This window comes from Manis pentadactyla, chromosome 9 (assembly GCF_030020395.1).
Source record: "Manis pentadactyla isolate mManPen7 chromosome 9, mManPen7.hap1, whole genome shotgun sequence".
Taxonomy (NCBI): domain Eukaryota; kingdom Metazoa; phylum Chordata; class Mammalia; order Pholidota; family Manidae; genus Manis; species Manis pentadactyla.
This window is the reverse complement of record NC_080027.1, coordinates 11,856,539-11,875,190: the sequence shown is the minus strand read 5'-3', so window position 1 is coordinate 11,875,190 and position 18,652 is coordinate 11,856,539. Positions and strand designations below refer to the sequence as shown.

The 18,652-nt window shown below is 41.0% G+C and overlaps 1 protein-coding gene across 1 annotated transcript in view; it reads left to right on the top strand.

The window, feature by feature from the left end:
- TOP6BL (TOP6B like initiator of meiotic double strand breaks) overlaps positions 1 to 18,652 on the top strand; it is a 48,183-nt gene that overhangs the window by 17,144 nt on the left and 12,387 nt on the right. Inside the window, exon 6 of the mRNA XM_057506860.1 lies at positions 15,466 to 15,541. Within this exon, the coding sequence (XP_057362843.1) occupies positions 15,466 to 15,541 (76 nt within the window). The remainder of the gene's footprint in view (positions 1 to 15,465; positions 15,542 to 18,652) is intronic.

Below are 18,652 nucleotides of genomic sequence, written 5' to 3'. Positions count from 1 at the left end.
GTCCATCTGATCTAATGTATTGTTCAGTGCCCCTGTTTCCTTATGTATGTTCTGTCTGGTTGATATGTCTATTGATGTGAGTGGTGTGTTAAAGTCTCCTATGATGAATGTTTTGTAATCTGTTACCCCCTTTAATTCTGTTAATATTTGTTTCACATATTTAGGTGCCCCTGTGTTGGGTGTGTAGATATTTTTAATGGTTATATCCTCTTGTTGGACTGATCCCTTTATCATTATGTAGTGTCCATCTTTGTCTCTTATTATCAGACAAATATATTTGTCTGATGTAAGTACTGCTACTTCTGCCTTTTTCTCCCTGTTGTTTGCATGAAGTATCTTCTTCCATTCCTTCACTTTTAGCCTGTGTATGTCTTTGGGTCTGAAATGAGTCTCTTGTAGGCAGCATATAGATGGATCTTGTTTCTTTTTCCATTTTGCCACTCTGTTTTTTGATTGGTGCATTCAGTCCATTTACATTTAAGGTAATTATTGATAGGTATGTACTTATTGCTATTTTGTTAATTGTTTTCTGTTTGTTTTTATAGTTTCTTTCTGTTCCTTTCTTCCTCTCTTATACTCATCTCTTGTTATTTGATGGTTTTCTTTAATGTTGTGGTTGGATTTCTCTTTTTTAATTTTTTGTGTATTTATCATAGGCTTTAGGGTTGTGGCTACCAAGGGTTCAAGGATAGCTTCCTGACTATATAACAGTCTATATTGATTTGCTGATTGCTCTATTGCAAACACAATCTAGAAGTTCTTTTTTCTTCTTCCTCTTCTGCACTTTACGTATTAGATGTCATAATCAAAACTATTCAGCCTTGGAAAATTTCCATCTACAGCAATCCCTTTACCATATCCTGTAATACTGGTTTTGTTATAAATTCTTTGAGACTTTGCTTATCTGGAAATTGTTTAATCCCTGTTTCAAACTTAAATGATAATCTTGCTGGGTAGAGGATTCTTGGTTGAAGGTCCTTCTGTTTCAGTATGTTAAATATTTCATGCCACTCCCTTCTGGTCTGTAAAGTTTCTGCTGAGAAGTCTGCTGATAAGCCCGATGGGGTTTCCCTTGTAAGTAATCTTTTCTCTCTCTAGTCACTTTCAATTCTCTCTCATCTTCCATCTCTGCCATTTTAATTATTATATGTTGTGGTGGTGTTTTCCTGTGGTTCCTTTTCTTAGGGGATCTCTGTGCCTCCATGTCCTGAATGTCTATTGCCTTCCCCAGATTGGGGAAGTTTTCAACAATTATTTCCTCAAAGAGGCTTTCTATCCATTGTCTCTCTCTCTCCCCCATCCTTTTGGTACCCCTATTCGAATATTGTTTCATTTGGATTGATTACACAGCTCTCTTATTCTTTCATTGCTAGAGATCCTTTTTTTCACTCTGGTCCTCATCTTTGTTGTGTTCCTGTTCTCTAATTTCCATCTCATTGTCTCCTCTACTTGAACAATCTGTTGTTTGTTTCCTCCATTTTGTGTTTCATTTCAGTTACTGAAATCATCAGCTCTTGTATCTCTTTGTTGAAGTCCTCCCTGAGATCTTTAATATATTTCTGCAGATCAGTGAGGATATTTATGACTTTAACTTTGAAATCTTTATCAAGAAGATTGATGATCTCCATTTCATTTAGCCCTCTTTCTGGTATCTTATCCTATAGTTTTGTTTGGAACATATTCTTCTGCCTCCTCATTTTGTCAGGCTTTCTGTGTTACTTCCTTTGTATTAATGGATCTGCTATGCTTCCTGATTAGAGAGTAATGGCTTTATGAAGAAGGTGTCCTGTTGTGCCCAGGAGCTAAGGACTCTTTCCTCTTCAGTGCCTGCTTCTCCTTTGCTGTGCAGCCCCAATTGCTGTTGGTGGGCAATGTGCACGGTCACCTTTCTGTCTGTCTGCCGGCAGTGGTTTATCTCAGCTGAGGCCAGTGGTTTGCCTCAGCTGGACCTATGTGATCAGAGTAGTGGTTTCTGCTGGGATAGTTGTAGGCAAGGCCACCCTCTGCCTGCCCTACAGCAATGGCAAAGCTACTGGGTTAACAATGTGGGCTGGGTGGTTGTAGGGCAAGTTGGACAATGGCAGAGTGCATGGGCTCCCTATGGTGGCATGTCCTCTCATTGCAGAGCCCTCACGTGCTTGGCAGTGGGAGTGAGCCCCATGGTGGGAGGTTACCCAGGCATGCAGCAGTTGGGTGCTAGAGGCTGCCGCAGGGGTGGTGCACTGCAAGGGTGTGGGTGCCCTGAGTTGAGCATGGTAGAAGGGCCCTTGGGTTGCAAGGCCATGCAACATGCATTTTTGGGGGCCCATAGGGGAAGGTGCATGCTTGCACACACAGCATCGGGTATGTGGGTGAGCAGTGGTAATAAGTTGCATGGTCGAAGGGCCAGCCAGCAGTGAGGCAGCTAGTTGCACCACAGCCCTATGCAGCTGCTGCAGCAATGTGTTCTGTAGGCGCCCCCTAGCAGAAGTGAGACTGGCAGCACCCAGCTTGGCCACCCATGGGAGGAAGGAGCTTTTGGAGCTGGCTCCTCAGGTGTCTCCCCAGTTGGGCTGAAACAGGACTGTGGAAGCTGGGAGAGTTTCCTTGTGCCTGCCAGGCAGCAAAGTCAGATGCTGCTGGGCTGAGGGGGCTCGTGCATTGGCCCACAGGGGGGCACCTTGGGGCTGAGCCACCAGCAAGGGGGATGGATCACCTGGTGCTCCTGAGACTGCTCTACCTGCTATGCTAAGGTTGGGCTGGGGAGGTATCGTCCACCTGCCCTTCTACAGAGACAGCCCCATCCAACCCTTACCCCTCTAGCTCCTTTCCCACTGCTGGAAAGTCTTTGAAACTGCTGCCTCTGTGTTGGGTCTTGGTGGGACCAGCAGAGCATGCTTGTCCGCCACAGGCGGCTGGTGTCTCAGTCTCCCAGAGTGCCCCAACTCTCTCTGGTGTCCAGCCCCACTGTTCACCAGAACCCAATGCAATGTGGACTTGTGTTCCTGCAGCAGATCTCCAGAGTCAGGTGTGCAGAGTTCCTGGGCACCTGTACCCTCCCCACTCCTTTCATCTTCCTCCCGCCTTTGGGCTGGGATGGGGGAAGTGTTGGGGTCCCACTTGGTCATGGCTCTGCCACTTTACCCTTTACTTTGTGGTTTTTTTCTTCCCCATGTGTAGTCCCCCCACAATTCTGCAGTCTTTAGTTCATTTTCAGGTTTAGTTGTATTTGCTGTAGTTGCTTCCTTTGTGTGTGGGGGGGTGGGAGGAGGAGGTTTCCATCTTCTCTTCCTACTCCACAATCTTGAGGCTCCCCCTCGGGTTCATCAATAAGGCCTATTAAAAAAAAATAAACAAAAGCAGAAAAAGAGAAAAAAGAAGAAAAGAACAAAGAACAGGTGAGACCAATAGAAAACAATTAGCCAGATGATATATTTAAAACCCAGCAATATCAATTATCATATTAAATATAAATAGTCTAAACAACCCAGTTAAAAGACAGAAGTTGTTAGACTGAATAAAGAAGCAAGAGCCAACTATATGCTGTATATAAAAATCCCACTTTAAGATAAAGACAGAAATAGACTAAAAGTTAAAAGGATGGGAAAAGATATACTATGTTTATACTAATAAAAAGAGACCTGAAGACACCATAACAGTATCAGACAAGATAGACTTCAAATAAAGAACATTATCGGGGAAGAATAGGGTAATTTCTTACTGTTGAATCCAGTACAATGAGTACAATATAATGGAGACAATAAGTCCTAACTAATTCATGAAACTTTAGAAAACTTTAAAATACATGAAGCAGAACTAATAGAATTGTAAGGAGAAATAGATAAATCCACAATATATTTGGGGATTTCAATATACTTCTCTCAATAACTGATAGAACATGTAGACAGAAAATCAGTAAATCTATAGAAGTCTTGAATAACATTAACTAACTTGACCTATTACTTATGAAACACTGTGCCCAATCACAGCAGAATATACATTCTTTTCAAGTACACAAAGGCCATTTAGCAAGATAGACCATTTAATGATAAACTGCATTTAGCAAAATGAGCCATTAAATACATTTCAATAAATTTAAAAGGATCCAGTTCATACAAAGTACAGTATTTTTTGACCACAATAGAATTAAAGTAAAATCTAGAACAGAAAATATCTAGAAAATTCCAAATTATTGGAAAGTAAATGACACACTTATAAGTACCCTATGGGTCAAACACAAAATCAAAAAAGAAATTAGAAAATAATTTAAATAATTAGAAAATACTTTAATAATAATTTATTTAATAATGTAATAATTATTTAGTAAAAATAATAGAAAATAATTTAAAATGGAAATGCAAATTATCAAAATTTCTGAATGTAGCTAATGCAATATTTAGAGGGAAAAGTGCTTGTGTTAGAAAAGAAAAAGGTCTCAAATCAATGATCTCAGCTTCTAATTTAAACTAGGACAAGGAGAGCAAATTAAACACAAATAAAAGAAATGAAATAATGAAGACAGGATTGAAGTGGGTAAAATAAAAAACAGAAAAACAGTAGAGAGAAGTTAATGAAAACTTAAAGGTGACTCACTGAAAATATTAATAAAATTGATAAACATTTAGCCAGACTAATCAGTGTAAAAAGATTGAAGACACAAATTGTCACTATCAGAAATTAGATGGCATCAGATATTAAAAGGATTATCAGGGAATATTATAAACAACTTTACTTCAGTAAATTTGACAAACCTGGATTAAATGAACAAATTCCTTGAAAGACATAAATTACCAAAGTTCCCTCAAAAAGGAATAGCTCCGTATACCTGGTAGTTCTATGTCTATTAAAGAAATTGAATATTTAGTTAAAAATGTATTAAAGAGGAGGAGGCAAGATGGTGGCATGAGAAGGACAGCAGAAACCTCCTCCAAAAACATATGTATTTTTGAAAATACAACAAATACAACTATTCCTAAAAGAGAGACCAGAAGACAACAGCCAGGCTACATCTACATCTGCGAGAACCCAGCACCTCGTGAAGGGGGTAAGATACAGGCTGCGGCCTGGTGGGACCCGAGCGCTCCTCACCCCAGCTTCCGGCGGGAGGAGAGGAGTTGGAGCGGGGCCGGAGAGGGAGCCCAGGACTGCTGAACACCCAGCCCTAGTCATCTGCACCAGGAGCGCAGACACACAGTGCGTGGTGTGCTGGACACTAGGGAAACAGGACAGTAAAACCTGCAAGCGGGTCCCAGCAGCCAGTGCCCCTGGGACAAAAGAAAAGTGAGTGCTTTTTGAAAGTCTTAAAGGTACAGGGGCCTCACAGCTGGACGGAAGCATCCCGGCGCAATCAGCCCAGCAGCAGGGAATCCTGGGGAACTCCGGGCGCCCTAACCGCTGGGCAGCAGCGCAGCTTGGAGGCCCCTCACGGCGATAAACAGCCTCCCACCCATTCCCCCTCTGGCGCAGCCCTGCCATAGCGGAGCAGCAGCCTGAGGCCGGCCACGCCCACAGCAACCGCAGAGCTTAACTCCACGGTGGTCAGGCAAGAATCAGAGACCCCGTCTGCACGCAACTGCCCAGCAGAATCCACTAGGGGTCGCCATTCTCCCAGGAAAGGAAGGCCAGGAGCAAGTGGAAACGGTCTTGGTCCTCCCAGCTGACACACGCACCAACTGCTTACAACTACCTCTATCGCCATGAAAAGGCAGAAGAATTTGATACAGACCAGGCTAACCCAGACATCCTCCCCTGAGAGGGAATCTGAGGAGATAGATTTAACCAATATTCCTGAAAAAGAATTCAAAATAAAGGTCATAACCATGCTGATGGAGCTGCAGAGAAATATGCAAGAGCTAGTGGATAAAATAGGGAGGGAAAATACAGAAATAAAACAATCTTTGGAAGGACTTAAAAGCAGAATGGATGAGATGCAAGAGGTCATTAATGGAATAGAAATCATAGAATAGGAACGCAGAGAAGCTGACGTAGAGAGAGATAAAAGGATCTCCAGGAAAGAAAGAATATTAAGAGAACTGTGTGACCAATCCAAACGGAATAATATCCGCATTATAGGGGTACCAGAAGAAGAAGAGAGAGAAAAAGGGATAGAAAGTGTCTTTGAAGAAATAATTGCTGAAAACTTAGCCAAACTGGGGGAGGAAACAGCCTCTCAGACCACGGAAGCCCACAGAACTCCCAACACAAGGGACCCAAGGAGGACAACACCAAGACACATAATAATTAAAATGGCAAAGATCAAGGACAAGGACAAAGTATTAAAGGCAGCCAGACAGGGGAAAAAGGGTCACCTACAAAGGAAAACCCATCAGGTTATTATCAGACTTCTCAACAGAAACCTTACAGGCCAGAAGAGAATGGCATGATATATTTAACGCAATGAAACAGTCTGTATCCAGCATGATTATCATTTAAATATGAAGGAGGGATTAAACAATTCCCAGACAAGCAAAAGTTGAGGGAATTTGCCTCCCACAAACCACCTCTACAGGGTATTTTAGAGGGACTGCTCTAGATAGAAGCACTCCTAAGGCTAAACAGATGTCACCAGAGAAAATAAAATCACAACAAACAAAGTGGAACAATCAAATACTAACTAAAGGCAAAAAATAAAATCAACTACCCACAAAAGCACTCAAAGGAAACACAAAAGAGAAAAAAAAAAAACCAAACACCTAACATAGAAAGAATGGAGGAGGAGGAATAAGAAGGGAGAGAAATAAAGAATTATCAGACTGTGTTCATAATAGCTCAATAAGTGAGTTAAGTTAGACAGTAAGATAGTAAAGAAGCTGACCTTGAACCTTTGGTAACCACAAACCTAAAGCCTGCAATGGCAATAAGTACACATCTTTCAATAATCACCCTAAATGTAAATGGACTGAATGCACCAATTAAAAGATACAGAGTAATAGAATGGATAAAAAAGCAAGACCCATATATATGCTGCTTACAAGAGACTCACCTCAAACCCAAAGATATGCACAGACTAAAAGTCAAGGGATGGAAAAAGATATTTCATGCAAACAACAAGGAGAAAAAAGCAGGAGTTGCAGTACTAGTATCAGACAAAATAGACTGCAAAACAAAGAAAGTAATGAGATAAAGAAGGACATTACATAATGATAAAGGGGTCAGTCCAACAAGAGGATATAACCACTATAAATATATATGCACCCAAAACAGGAGCACAAACATATGTGAAACAAATACTAACAGAATTAAAGGAGGAAATAGAATGCAATGCATTCATTTTAGGACACTTCAACACACCACTCACTCCAAAGGACAGATCCACCAGACAGAAAATAAGTAAGGACACAGAGGCACTGAACAACACACTAGAACAGATAGACCTAATAGACATCTATAGAACTCTACGTCCAAAAGCAACAGGATACACATTCTTCTCAAGTGCACATGGAACATTCTCCAAAATAGACCACATACTAGGCCACAAAAAGTGCCTCGTAAATTCAAAAAGACTGAAATTCTACCAACGAACTTCTCAGACCACAAAGGTATAAAACTAGAAATAAATTGTACAAAGAAAGCAAAAATGCTCACAAACACATGGAGGCTTAACAACATGCTCCTAAATAATCAATGGATCAATGACCAAACCAAAATAGAGATCAAGCAATATATGGAAACAAATGACAACAACAACACAAAGCCCCAACTTCTGTGGGACGCAGCGAAAGCAGTTTTAAGAGGAAAGTATATAGCAATCCAGGCATGTTTAAAGAAGGAAGAACAATCCCAAATGAACAGTATAAAGACACAATTATCAAAATCAGAAAAAGAAGAATACATTAGGCCTAAAGTCAACAGACGGAGGGACATAATAAAAATCAGAGAAGAAATAAAAAAACTGAGAAGAATAAAACAATAGAAAAAATCAACGAAACCAAGAGCTGGTTCTTTGAGAAAATAAACAAAATTGATAAGCCCCTAGCCAGACTTATAAAAAGAAAAAGAGAATCTACACACATCAACAGAATCAGAAATGAGAAAGGAAAAATCACAACAGACCCCACAGATATACAAAAAATTATTAGAGAATACTACAAAAAACTATATGCTAACAAGCTGGAGAACCTAGAAGAAATGGACAACTTCCTAGAAAAATACAATCTTCCAAGACTGACCAAGGAAGAAACAGAAAATCTAAACAGACCAATTACCAGCAATGAAATTGAAGCAGAAATCAAAAAACTACCCAAAAGCAAAACTCCCAGGCCACATGGATTTACCATGGAGTTTTATCAGACATACAGAGAAGACATAATACCTATTCACCTTCAAGTTTTCCAAAAAATAGAAGAAGAGGGAATACTTCCAGACTCATTCTATGAAGCCAGCATCACCCTAATACCAAAATCAGGCAAAGACACCCCCAAAAAAGAAAATTACAGACCAATATCCCTGATGAACATAGATGCAAGAATACTCAACAAAATATTAGCAAACTGAATTCAAAAATACATCAAGAGGATCATACACCATGACCAAGTGGGATTCATCTCAGGGATGCAACGATGGTACAACATTCGAAAATCCATCAACATCATCCACCACATCAACAAAAAGGACAAAAATTACATGATCATCTCCATAGAAGCTGAAAAAGCATTCGACAAAATTCAGCATCCATTCATGATTAAAACTCTCAGCAAAATGGGTATAGAGGGCAAGTACCTCAACATAATAAAGGCCATATATGACAAACCCACAGCCAACATCTTACTGAACAACGAGCAGCTGAAAGCTTTTCCTCTAAGATCGGGAACAAGACAGGGATGCCCACTCTCCCCACTGTTATTCAACATAGTACTGTAGGTCCTAGCCATGGCAATTAGACAAAACAAAGAAATACAAGGAATCCAGATCAGTAAAGAAGAAGTCAAACTGTCACTATTTGCAGATGACATAATATTGTACATAAAAAACCCTAAAGACTCCACTCCAAAAATACTAGAACTGATATCGGAATACAGCAAAGTTTCAGGATACAAAATTAATACACAGAAATCTGAGGCTTTCCTATACACTAACAATGAACTAATAGAAAGAAAAACCAGGAAAACAATTCCATTCACAAATGCATCAAAAAGAATAAAATACCTAGGAATAAACCTAACCAAGGAAGTGAAAGACCTATACCCCAAAAACTACAAGACACTCTTAAGAGAAATTAAAGAGGACACTAACAAATGGAAACTCATCCCATGCTCTTGGCTAGGAAGAATGAATATTGTCAAAATGGCCATCCTGCCCAAAGCAATCTACAGATTCAATGCAATCCCTATCAAATTACCAACAGCATTCTTCAACAAACTGGAACAAATAGTTCCAAAATTCATATGGAACCACCAAAGACCCCAAATAGCCAAAGCAATCCTGAGAAGGAAGAATATAGTGGGAGGGATCTCGCTCCCCAACTTCAAGCTCTACTACAAAGCCACAGTAATCAAGACAATTTGGTACTGGCACAAGAACAGAGCCACAGACCAATGGAACAGATTAGAGACTCCAGACATTAACCCAAACATATATGGTCAATTAATATACGATAAAGGAGCCATGGACATATAATGGGGAAATGACAGCCTCTTCAACAGTTGGTGTTGGCAAAACTGGACAGCTACATGTAAGAGAATGAAACTGGATCACTGTCTAACCCCATACACAAAAGTAAATTTGAAATGGATCAAAGACCTGAATGTAAATCATGAAACCATAAAACTCTTAGAAAAAGTATAGGCAAAAATTTCTTGGACGTAAACATGACCGACTTGAACATATCTCCCTGGGCAAGGGAAACAAAAGCAAAAATGAACAAGTGGGACTATATCAAGCTGAAAAGCTTCTGTACAGCAAAGGACACCATCAGTAGAACAAAAAGGTATCCTACAGTATGGGAGAATACATTCATAAATGACAGATCCGATAAAGGGTTGACATCCAAAATATATAAAGAGCTCACGCACCTCAACAAACAAAAAAAACGAACAATGCAACTAAAAAATGGGCAGAGGAGCTGAACAGACACTTCTCCAAAGAAGAAATTCAGATGGCCAACAGACACATGAAAAGATGCTCCACATCGCTAGTCATCAGAGAAATGCAAATTAAAACCACAATGAGATATCACCTCACACCAGTAAGGATGGCCACCATCCAAAAGACAGACAACAACAAATGTTGGTGAGGTTGTGGAGAAAGTGGAACCCTCCTACACTGCTGGCGGGAATGTAAATTAGTTCAACCATTGTGGAAAGCAGTATGGAGGTTCCTCAAAAAGCTCAAAGTAGAAATACCATTTGACCCAGGAATCCCACTTCTAGGAATTTACCCTAAGAATGCAGCAGCCCAGTTTGAAAAAGACAGATGCACCCCTATGTTTATCGCAGCACTATTTACAGTAGCCAAGAAATGGAAGCAACTTAAGTGTCCATCAGTAGATGAATGGATAAAGAAGAGGTGGTACATATACACAATGGAATATTATTCAGCCATAAGAAGAAAACAAATCCTACCATTTGCAACAACATGGATGGAGCTAGAGGGTATTATGCTCAGTGAAATAAGCCAGGTGGAGAAAGACAAGTACCAAATGATTTCACTCATGTGGAGTATAACAACAAAGGAAAAACTAAAGGAACAAAACAGCAGCAGAATCACAGAACCTAAGAAAGGACTAACAGTTACCAAAGGGAAAGGGACTGGGGAGGATGGGTGGGAAGGGAGGGATAAGGGGAGGGAAGAAGAAAGGGGGCCTTATGATTAGCATGTATAATGTGGAGGGGGGGCACGGGGAGGCCTGTGCAACACAGAGAAGACAAGTAATGATTTTACAGCATGTTACTATGCTGATGGACAGTGACTAATGGGGTATGTGGGGGGGACTTGGTAGAGGGGGGGAGTCTAGTAAACAAAATGTTCCTCATGTAAGTGTAGATTAATGATACCAAAAAAAATACCTATTAAAGAAACTGAATATTTAAAATATTTGAAAAACTCTCAAAACTCAACAAACAACCCAGTTTTTCAAGTGGGCAAAAGATTTGAACATACATTTTACAAAAGAAGATACACAAACAGCAAGTAAACATACAAGAAATATGCTCAATGTCATTAATCATTAGGGAAATGCAAATCAAAACCACAATGAGATACCACGTCATATCTCATTACAAGGACATGGAGAAACTGAAACTTTTATGCCCTATTTGTAGGAATGAGAAATGGTACAAGCACTTGGAGAACAGTTTTGACAGTTTCTTAAAATGTTAAATATATATTTATCATAGGACCTGGCCATTCTACTCCTAGGTATTTACTCAAGAGAAATGAAAGCATGTGTCCACACAAAAATTTATACACTAATGTTGTGGCATCTCTGCCACACATCTGTAATAGCCAAAACCTGGAAACAACGCAGTGTCAACAGGTAAATGGATAAACAAATGGTTTAGCTTTCAATGGAATACTACTTAGCAATAAAAAGAATGTACTATTGATATACACAAAAGCATGGTGAATCTCTGAATAGCCATGATGAATGAAAAAAAAACCAAATAGGATACATATTGCTTAATTCCACTTACATAAAATTCTAAAAATGCCAACTAATCTATAATTACACATTAGTGGTCGCTTGAAGATGGAGTGACTATGAAGGTCAGAGGAGACTTTTGAGGAATATATTCATTATTTACCTTTTGATGGTTTCACAAATATGTACGTGTCAAAACTGGAAATTGTACACTATCTGCAGTATAGTATATGTGTGCAAATTAAAGCTCAATAAAATAGTAATTAAAAAATATATACTTTCTGAGAGAATAACAGTCTCTAACACCTCTTCTGCTTCTTCTCTCCCTTTCCTCTTTTTTTGCCTAATTAGACAGGGAAGTTTAGGTGTCCAGGCACCCAAGGATCACAGCAGCTCATGGATTTGCCCATCCTCCCCTGCTTTGTAGCTAGGAAGGCAGAAGGCGACAAATAGCAAAACAACGTGGGCAAATAGAAGCTAATACCCACTGTATCAGTTTCCTATGGATGCTGTAACAAATCACCACAAACTCAGTGCCTTAAAAACAATAGAAATTTATTATCTCACAGTTCTGGAGTCAAGAAGTCTGAAATCAAGGTTTTGTCAGAGCAACATTCCCTCCAAAGGCTCTAGGGGAGAATCCTTCCTTATCCCTTATAGCTTTTCATGGCTCCAGATGTTCATTGTGGCCACATTTCTCCAGTCTCTGCCTCCATCTTCACATGGCCTTTCCCCCTTGTCTCTCAAATCTCCCTCTACCTGTCTCTTACAAGGATACCTGTCATTATATTCAGAGATCACTCTAAATCCACAGTGATCTTATCTTGAGATCCTTAATTAGATCTGCAAAGATGCTTTTTCCAAATAAGGTGGTGGGCACAGATTCTGGGGATTAATGCATGGACATAGCTTTTGGGTGGCTACTATTCAATTCAATACACCCATCCACATCTTCATATTTCCAGGGATAGGTTCAGGGTGAGGCATATGCTGTCATCATAGGACCTAGGGTATATGGGCATGATGTAGGAGTGTTTCAGCCTGTGAAGTCCTTTTGCTTGGGCCTCTCCTATCCTGGTGAGATCCCAAAGGAAATGATCTGACCTCTTTTGCCCCTTCTGTTGCTATAGTGATTGATGGCTCATAGCCTTAGGGCCATTAATAGTCCAGTTAACTTGGCAGATGGCTAAGTCTTGAAGGCCATAGGTCTGGAAAGAACATTTATGGAATTCCTAATCTGTGCCAAGATTTCCTCATTAATCTCCACAAAGATCCTATGAAGCAGGTTGTAGTCTTCCCATTTTATAGATGAAGATGGTTAGAGAATTTTCTAATTTGCCCAGAATCACAGTCAGTAAATGGCAAGGCTCGGAGATTTGTGTTGAGGTTGCCTGGCTCTGAAGCATAGTGATGTTATTACCATATAGGACTGGATCATAAGCCTGGGGAGATGCGTGGTTAGAGAGGTCCAGTAGAACCCAGGCTTCTTCCCGAAGATTATTAGATTCCCTCGGATAATGTCCCTTTAGTGTTAAATAACTTGTTAGTGGTACAAGAGTGGCACCCAGTGGCATCAGCTAAAACTACAAGCTTATTGATGATAGGTCAGATTCTTTTACCTCTGGATTTGATCTCAGTTTCCATTTCTAAACAGGTTAAAGTAGGACAGTAGAATAAGTCATCTGTGGCTCTTATATAGTTTATGGGGAAATGGAAGAAATGAGAGAATATGTTCTTACATTTTTATGGAATATATTTAGGGAAAAGTTGTGCCAGGAATGGATATTTTAAGCTTTGTGTTGGAATAGAAGACAGTGGGCCATGAAGGAATGAATAGACAGGATAGTACTTTAAGGCTTAATGTCATAGATGTGTGTAGGGACTGAAAACTTAAACCCAGAATACGCAGCAGTAGCAGGGAGGCAGCTTTCTAGGGAAAGGTATTATTTCCCAGAGGGGTGGACCAGAATTAAACATCTCAGAGTGAAATTCCAGGTGTATCCTGAGGATAGGACTGTCTCATCTGGGGGAACTGTTGGCAAATGAAGGGTGTGCAAGGCTCCCCAAGGGCTCAGAGCCTTTTATCCAAACGTAGGTATTTCCTTGGTGAGACCAGTTTCAAAATAGGATAAAGGTTTGTCTATTATGAGATTCTCCAGGCTAGAGTGAAATAAAAGAATAAGCTTTCTCTCAAGAAAAGAAGAAATGTTTGGAAAATTTCCAAATACTGTTTCTTCTTTCACACTATTAAGGTCATTTTTATCCCTTCTACATTCCCTGGATTGTACTTACTTAGAAATTGAAACTTGCTTTAGTAGAAAACATATGCTAGGATATGGTGTAATTCATACAGCATGAAATGTATTTAAATTGTACAATTTAGTGGTTCTTCAGAAGTATATTCACTGTGTTATGCAGCTGTCACCACTAAATTGCAGAATATCTGCATCCTGCTAGTCCAAAACCCTGTATCCATTTGCAGTAAGTCCCAATTCCCTCATCTCCAGCCCCTGGCAACCACTAAGCTACTTTCTGTCTCTGTGGGCTTGTCTGTATTGGGTATTTAATATAAATAGTATCAGACAATTTAAGTGGACGTTTGTGCCTGGCTTCTCTCACTCAGAATGCTTTCAAGGTTCATCCAGGTTGCCACGTGTAATAGTACTTCATTCTTTTTTGTGGTTGAATAGCGTCGTATTGTGTGGACACATCAGATTTTTTTATCGTTTCATCTATTGATGGATATTTATTTTATTTACACTTTTCGGCTATTACAAATAATGCTATGAAAATTTGTATGTGGACGTGTCTAAATTCTCTTAGGTATATAGGAGTACAATTGCTAGGTCATATGATAACTCCATGTTTAACTTTTTGAGGAACTTCCAAACTGTTTTCCAAACTGGCTGCACCATTTTACTTTCTCACCAGCACTGTATAACAATTCCAGTTTTTCCACATCCCCACCAATAATTTGTTACTGTCCATTATTATTATTATTGCCACCCTAGTGGGTGTAAAGTGGTTTCTCAGAGTGGTTGTGATTTGCATTTCCCTAATGATGTTGAGTATCTTTTCATGTGCTTATTAGCCATTTGTATCTCTTTGGAGAAGTGCTTATTCAAGTCCGTTGTCAAACCCATTTTTTAATTGGGTTATTTTATTGTTCAGTTACGAGTTCTTTATTCTGGATACAACTCCTTTATCAGATACTATTTGAAAATACTTTCTACCATTCTTGTCGGTTGACATTACACTTTCTTTTATAGGGTCCCTTGAAGCACAAAAGATTTCAATTGTGATGACAAGGTTATCTATTTTTATATATTTGTATTCTTGAAAAACAAGGTGCTAGGAGGATTGGGTTCATATCTTAATACTTTTGTTCACTGTCCAAATTGAACCAACTAGTGTGGCAGGGCCTTGAAAGGCTGCAGAGAACTACAAAGTATGTCCTGTGGCTTCCCAGCTATGACCTCAGTCATTTGTTGAGCACTTACCCTGTGTGAGGCATGCTGAGCCAGCTGTAAAGAGATACGGGCATGATGAACCTTACCTTTCGAGGAATTTCAGCTGTAGAAAATGGACACAAACCATAAAAATGATGAACGGGGCAGGCAGTACATACTGCAGAGTACCAGGAGGGGGGCAGATAGATGAGCAACCGGAGTTCAGAGCAGGAACAAACTGGAGTAGCTGCAATGAGCTACAAAGGCTCCCGCAGGAAGGAAGCCTTGAAGGTTGGGAGCCAGGAAGAGGAACTCACATGAGCCAGGAGGAAGTAAGGGGACGTTCCACATGAGGGAGGGCAGTCCCCTGAGGGTAACAAAGCCACCAAGCACACTCGTCTTACTGGGCTTGTTCATGCTTCTGCAAAACTTACTTGGGACTTCTAATTTTGTAAGCAGCTGATCCCAGAGAAAAATGATGCAGAGCAGAGCACAGAGGATGCACATGAGCAGAGCAGCCTGGAGCTCCTTGCAGGTAAGGTTTCAGCTTTTCAGGTGAGTCCTGGACCAGAGCTGGGAAGTAAAAAGTGTGAGTTCAGCCTTTCGAACTGCACCTTCCACCACCACAACATCCTTCTTGAAGCTGGTGGGCTCCCACTGCTGCCATGGGTATTCTGGGGCAGCAAGATGCATTCCCTCCCAAAAGCTGGTATGACAGGACTAGAAATTTCTCATACAGTTTTGCAGTCACGGAGAGCTGCACACGATGGGGCAGGGCCCTGAATCCAGTTGGTTCCTTCATCTCCTTCCTCCATCATGAGTGTTGATCCTGCAGCTCTTCAGGGTTTTGGTTACTGCTCTGGGCTCTGGGGTGCAGACCACCACCCCAGCCTTGGTGTATGCTTTGAGGAGGTGTCAGTGTATGTGATGTGATGGTGATTATACTGAAGTCTTCCCCCCCACCACTCAAACAGTCTTCAGGGCCAGCAAAGACAGGGGTGTGTGTGTGGCTGGGAATAACCATAGTCACTGGGGCCTGAACCTCTATGGTACAGGTGCCAGGCACCATTCTGTAATCTTAGAATGCATTAATGCTCTTAATTCTCAAAACAATCCTATGAAGTATAAGTACTATTATTATTATTTTGTAGATGAGGAAACAGACCAGAGATATCAATAACTTACCAATGTCACCCAGCTAGTAAATGGCAGAGCCAGAATTCAAACCCAGGCAGCCTGGCTCCAGTCTGTTTCTAAAAGAGCCAGACTAGTGGGTAAACCGTGCCTCAGCTTGAGGGAATTTGGGGACTGACTTCAGTGCCTGTGATTCGTTGGTAAAATTCCTCTTTCCAGAGTCACAACTACAACATGCCGTCTGTGCTTAGGCCTGAAATGTGTTCCTGAATCATTCTGTCAGTTGAACCATCTTTTAAATGTTGTGGGGGCTGCTGCTACTGAAAAGAATCCTGCAGTGAAGACTTATGTAAAGCAAAGAATCTATTTTTATAATTTTAGATGTGGATATTTAAAAGAATGAAATTATACCGCATACGCTTTGGTATTTATGCAGTGAAAACAAAAGAATAAGTACTTTCCTTAGAAGGAAGAAATTAACATTTAATTCAGCACCTTCTGTGGACCCAGAGAAATTCTAGGCTCTTCCGTAGTGACTACTGTTTCACAGTGACCCTTTGGGATGGGTGTCATTGGTCCTCTCTCAAAACAGACAACCCAGGCTCAGAGGTTGGGTGGAGTGCTTTAGGAGGATCTGCATTTCAGCCTGCTGCCCTAAAGCCTATGCTTTCTCCACTGTGCATTTATGATCTGGTAGAACCTCCTGGAAGATTGCTTGAACTGCTCTGTCTTATCAAGCTACAATTCTAGTCACCACCAGTACTGTCCCACGTGGGCAGCTCTGCTGAAGAAAATCACTGAACACTGTGTGATGCCACCATAGACCTGTGGTCCATTCACTGGGGAGCCTTCAGTTTGTCAGTCCTTTCTGTTGTCTTCTGGCTGCCTCAGAGGCTACTCCATTCTTTTAAAATTCAGTCCACCCAGGCTCTGCCTCCTGAGTTAGCCTCCTACTTCACAGTTACTGATCTCTTTTTTCTGTAAACTTGACCCAGCTTGTACTCCCTCCACTGCCAGAACCTCATCAGCATGGGGGCCCATCCCCTCCAGGCTCTGGGTGGCATTGACTTAACTACTTGTATATGTTATATTGCTGGACCTTCAACATCTCTTCTGAGTTCTTTTCCCTCTGCAGGTCAGTCTCTCAGTTCTTCAGAGAGAAATCTTCCATGATCTTGAACTGTTTCCTATTTCTTCCCATCACATCTCTACCAAGGTTCTCAAAAAAACAGGCTGCACTGTGTCTCCGTTTCTTCCTCCCATTCTTTCTCTAACCCAGTGCACTGTTTTCTCTGTGGTCTCTGAACTGCGAGGTCTTTCATTTGGGAAGGTCTCTTAAAAACCAAATAGACTGTGGATTTATCTTTACTGAACTTGAACTATTTGCAGAATTCAGCACTGTAGGACTGTGACTGACTTGGTTCTCCCCTCTGACCTTTTCTCAACTAGCTTCCTCCAGCCACCCCTAAACAGTGCTTATACAGCAGTCCCTCCCTAGCTGCTCTCCTCTGTCCCAGGTACTGAGCCCTGCTTCTGGGCTCAAGACTCCTAGTTGATATGACCAGCCCAGGCCTCACATGAACGCCAGATGGGAGATTTATCTGCTCACTAGGCAGCTCAGTGTGGCGGTCCCATTGGTCCCTCAGTTTCCTCTCTCTGGATACCTTGCCCTTGCACACTCCCCTAAGATCAGCTCTTCTTTAGTCTGTCATGATTAATAGCACCACTGTGTTTCACATCTGAAACCTGAGATTCATTTGAAATGGCTTTCATTATCATGTCCCATATCTAGTCTGGCCCAAGGCCTGTTAATTTGATCTTATGAATACATCTGACTCCTGGTGGTGCCTCTGTCCTGAGTGCCATCACTTCTGGGCTCTTGAGGTCTTCCTGCTTCTAACTGGACTCTATGCCACACTCTTGACAGAGCAATCTTTTAAAAATATGACATCAACCATGTATCTCCACTGCATAAACTTCACTGCCTTCCTACTTCCTAAAGATAAAAATCCATTTATTAGCGTCCTTTGGTTCCTGCTGACCCCTTCACATTCATCTCTGAGGACCCCTCCACCTTGCATTTTATTTAGGATACTGTTTATTATCTTTGGGTGTTTGCCTAACTCACCTGGAATTTCCCTTTCTTCTCTCTTGCCCTCTGGCATGTCTGTCTCTTCATGCTTCAAAATCCAGCTGAGACATCTCAGGGAAACCTTCACTTCCAGATAGTTAACAGCTTCTGTTCTAGCCCTGGGCTTTGTACACAAGTTTGCATCCTTACTGGCAAATGTGAGCTTTACCCAGGGAATGGTTCATTGATCTACATTCCCAGGACCTGCTCAGGAATAATCTGTCAATCCGAACTTGCTTTAAATTTTCACAATTGACTTACTTAATAGTGAGAAAATTGCCTGCAGGCACTGCCCAACGTGAGCAACAAAGCGAGAGAGGTGAGGCTGGCTTTTGGGCAGGGGAATCTTCGAGTTTGGCAAGGAGGGAGGGGCTGAAAAGT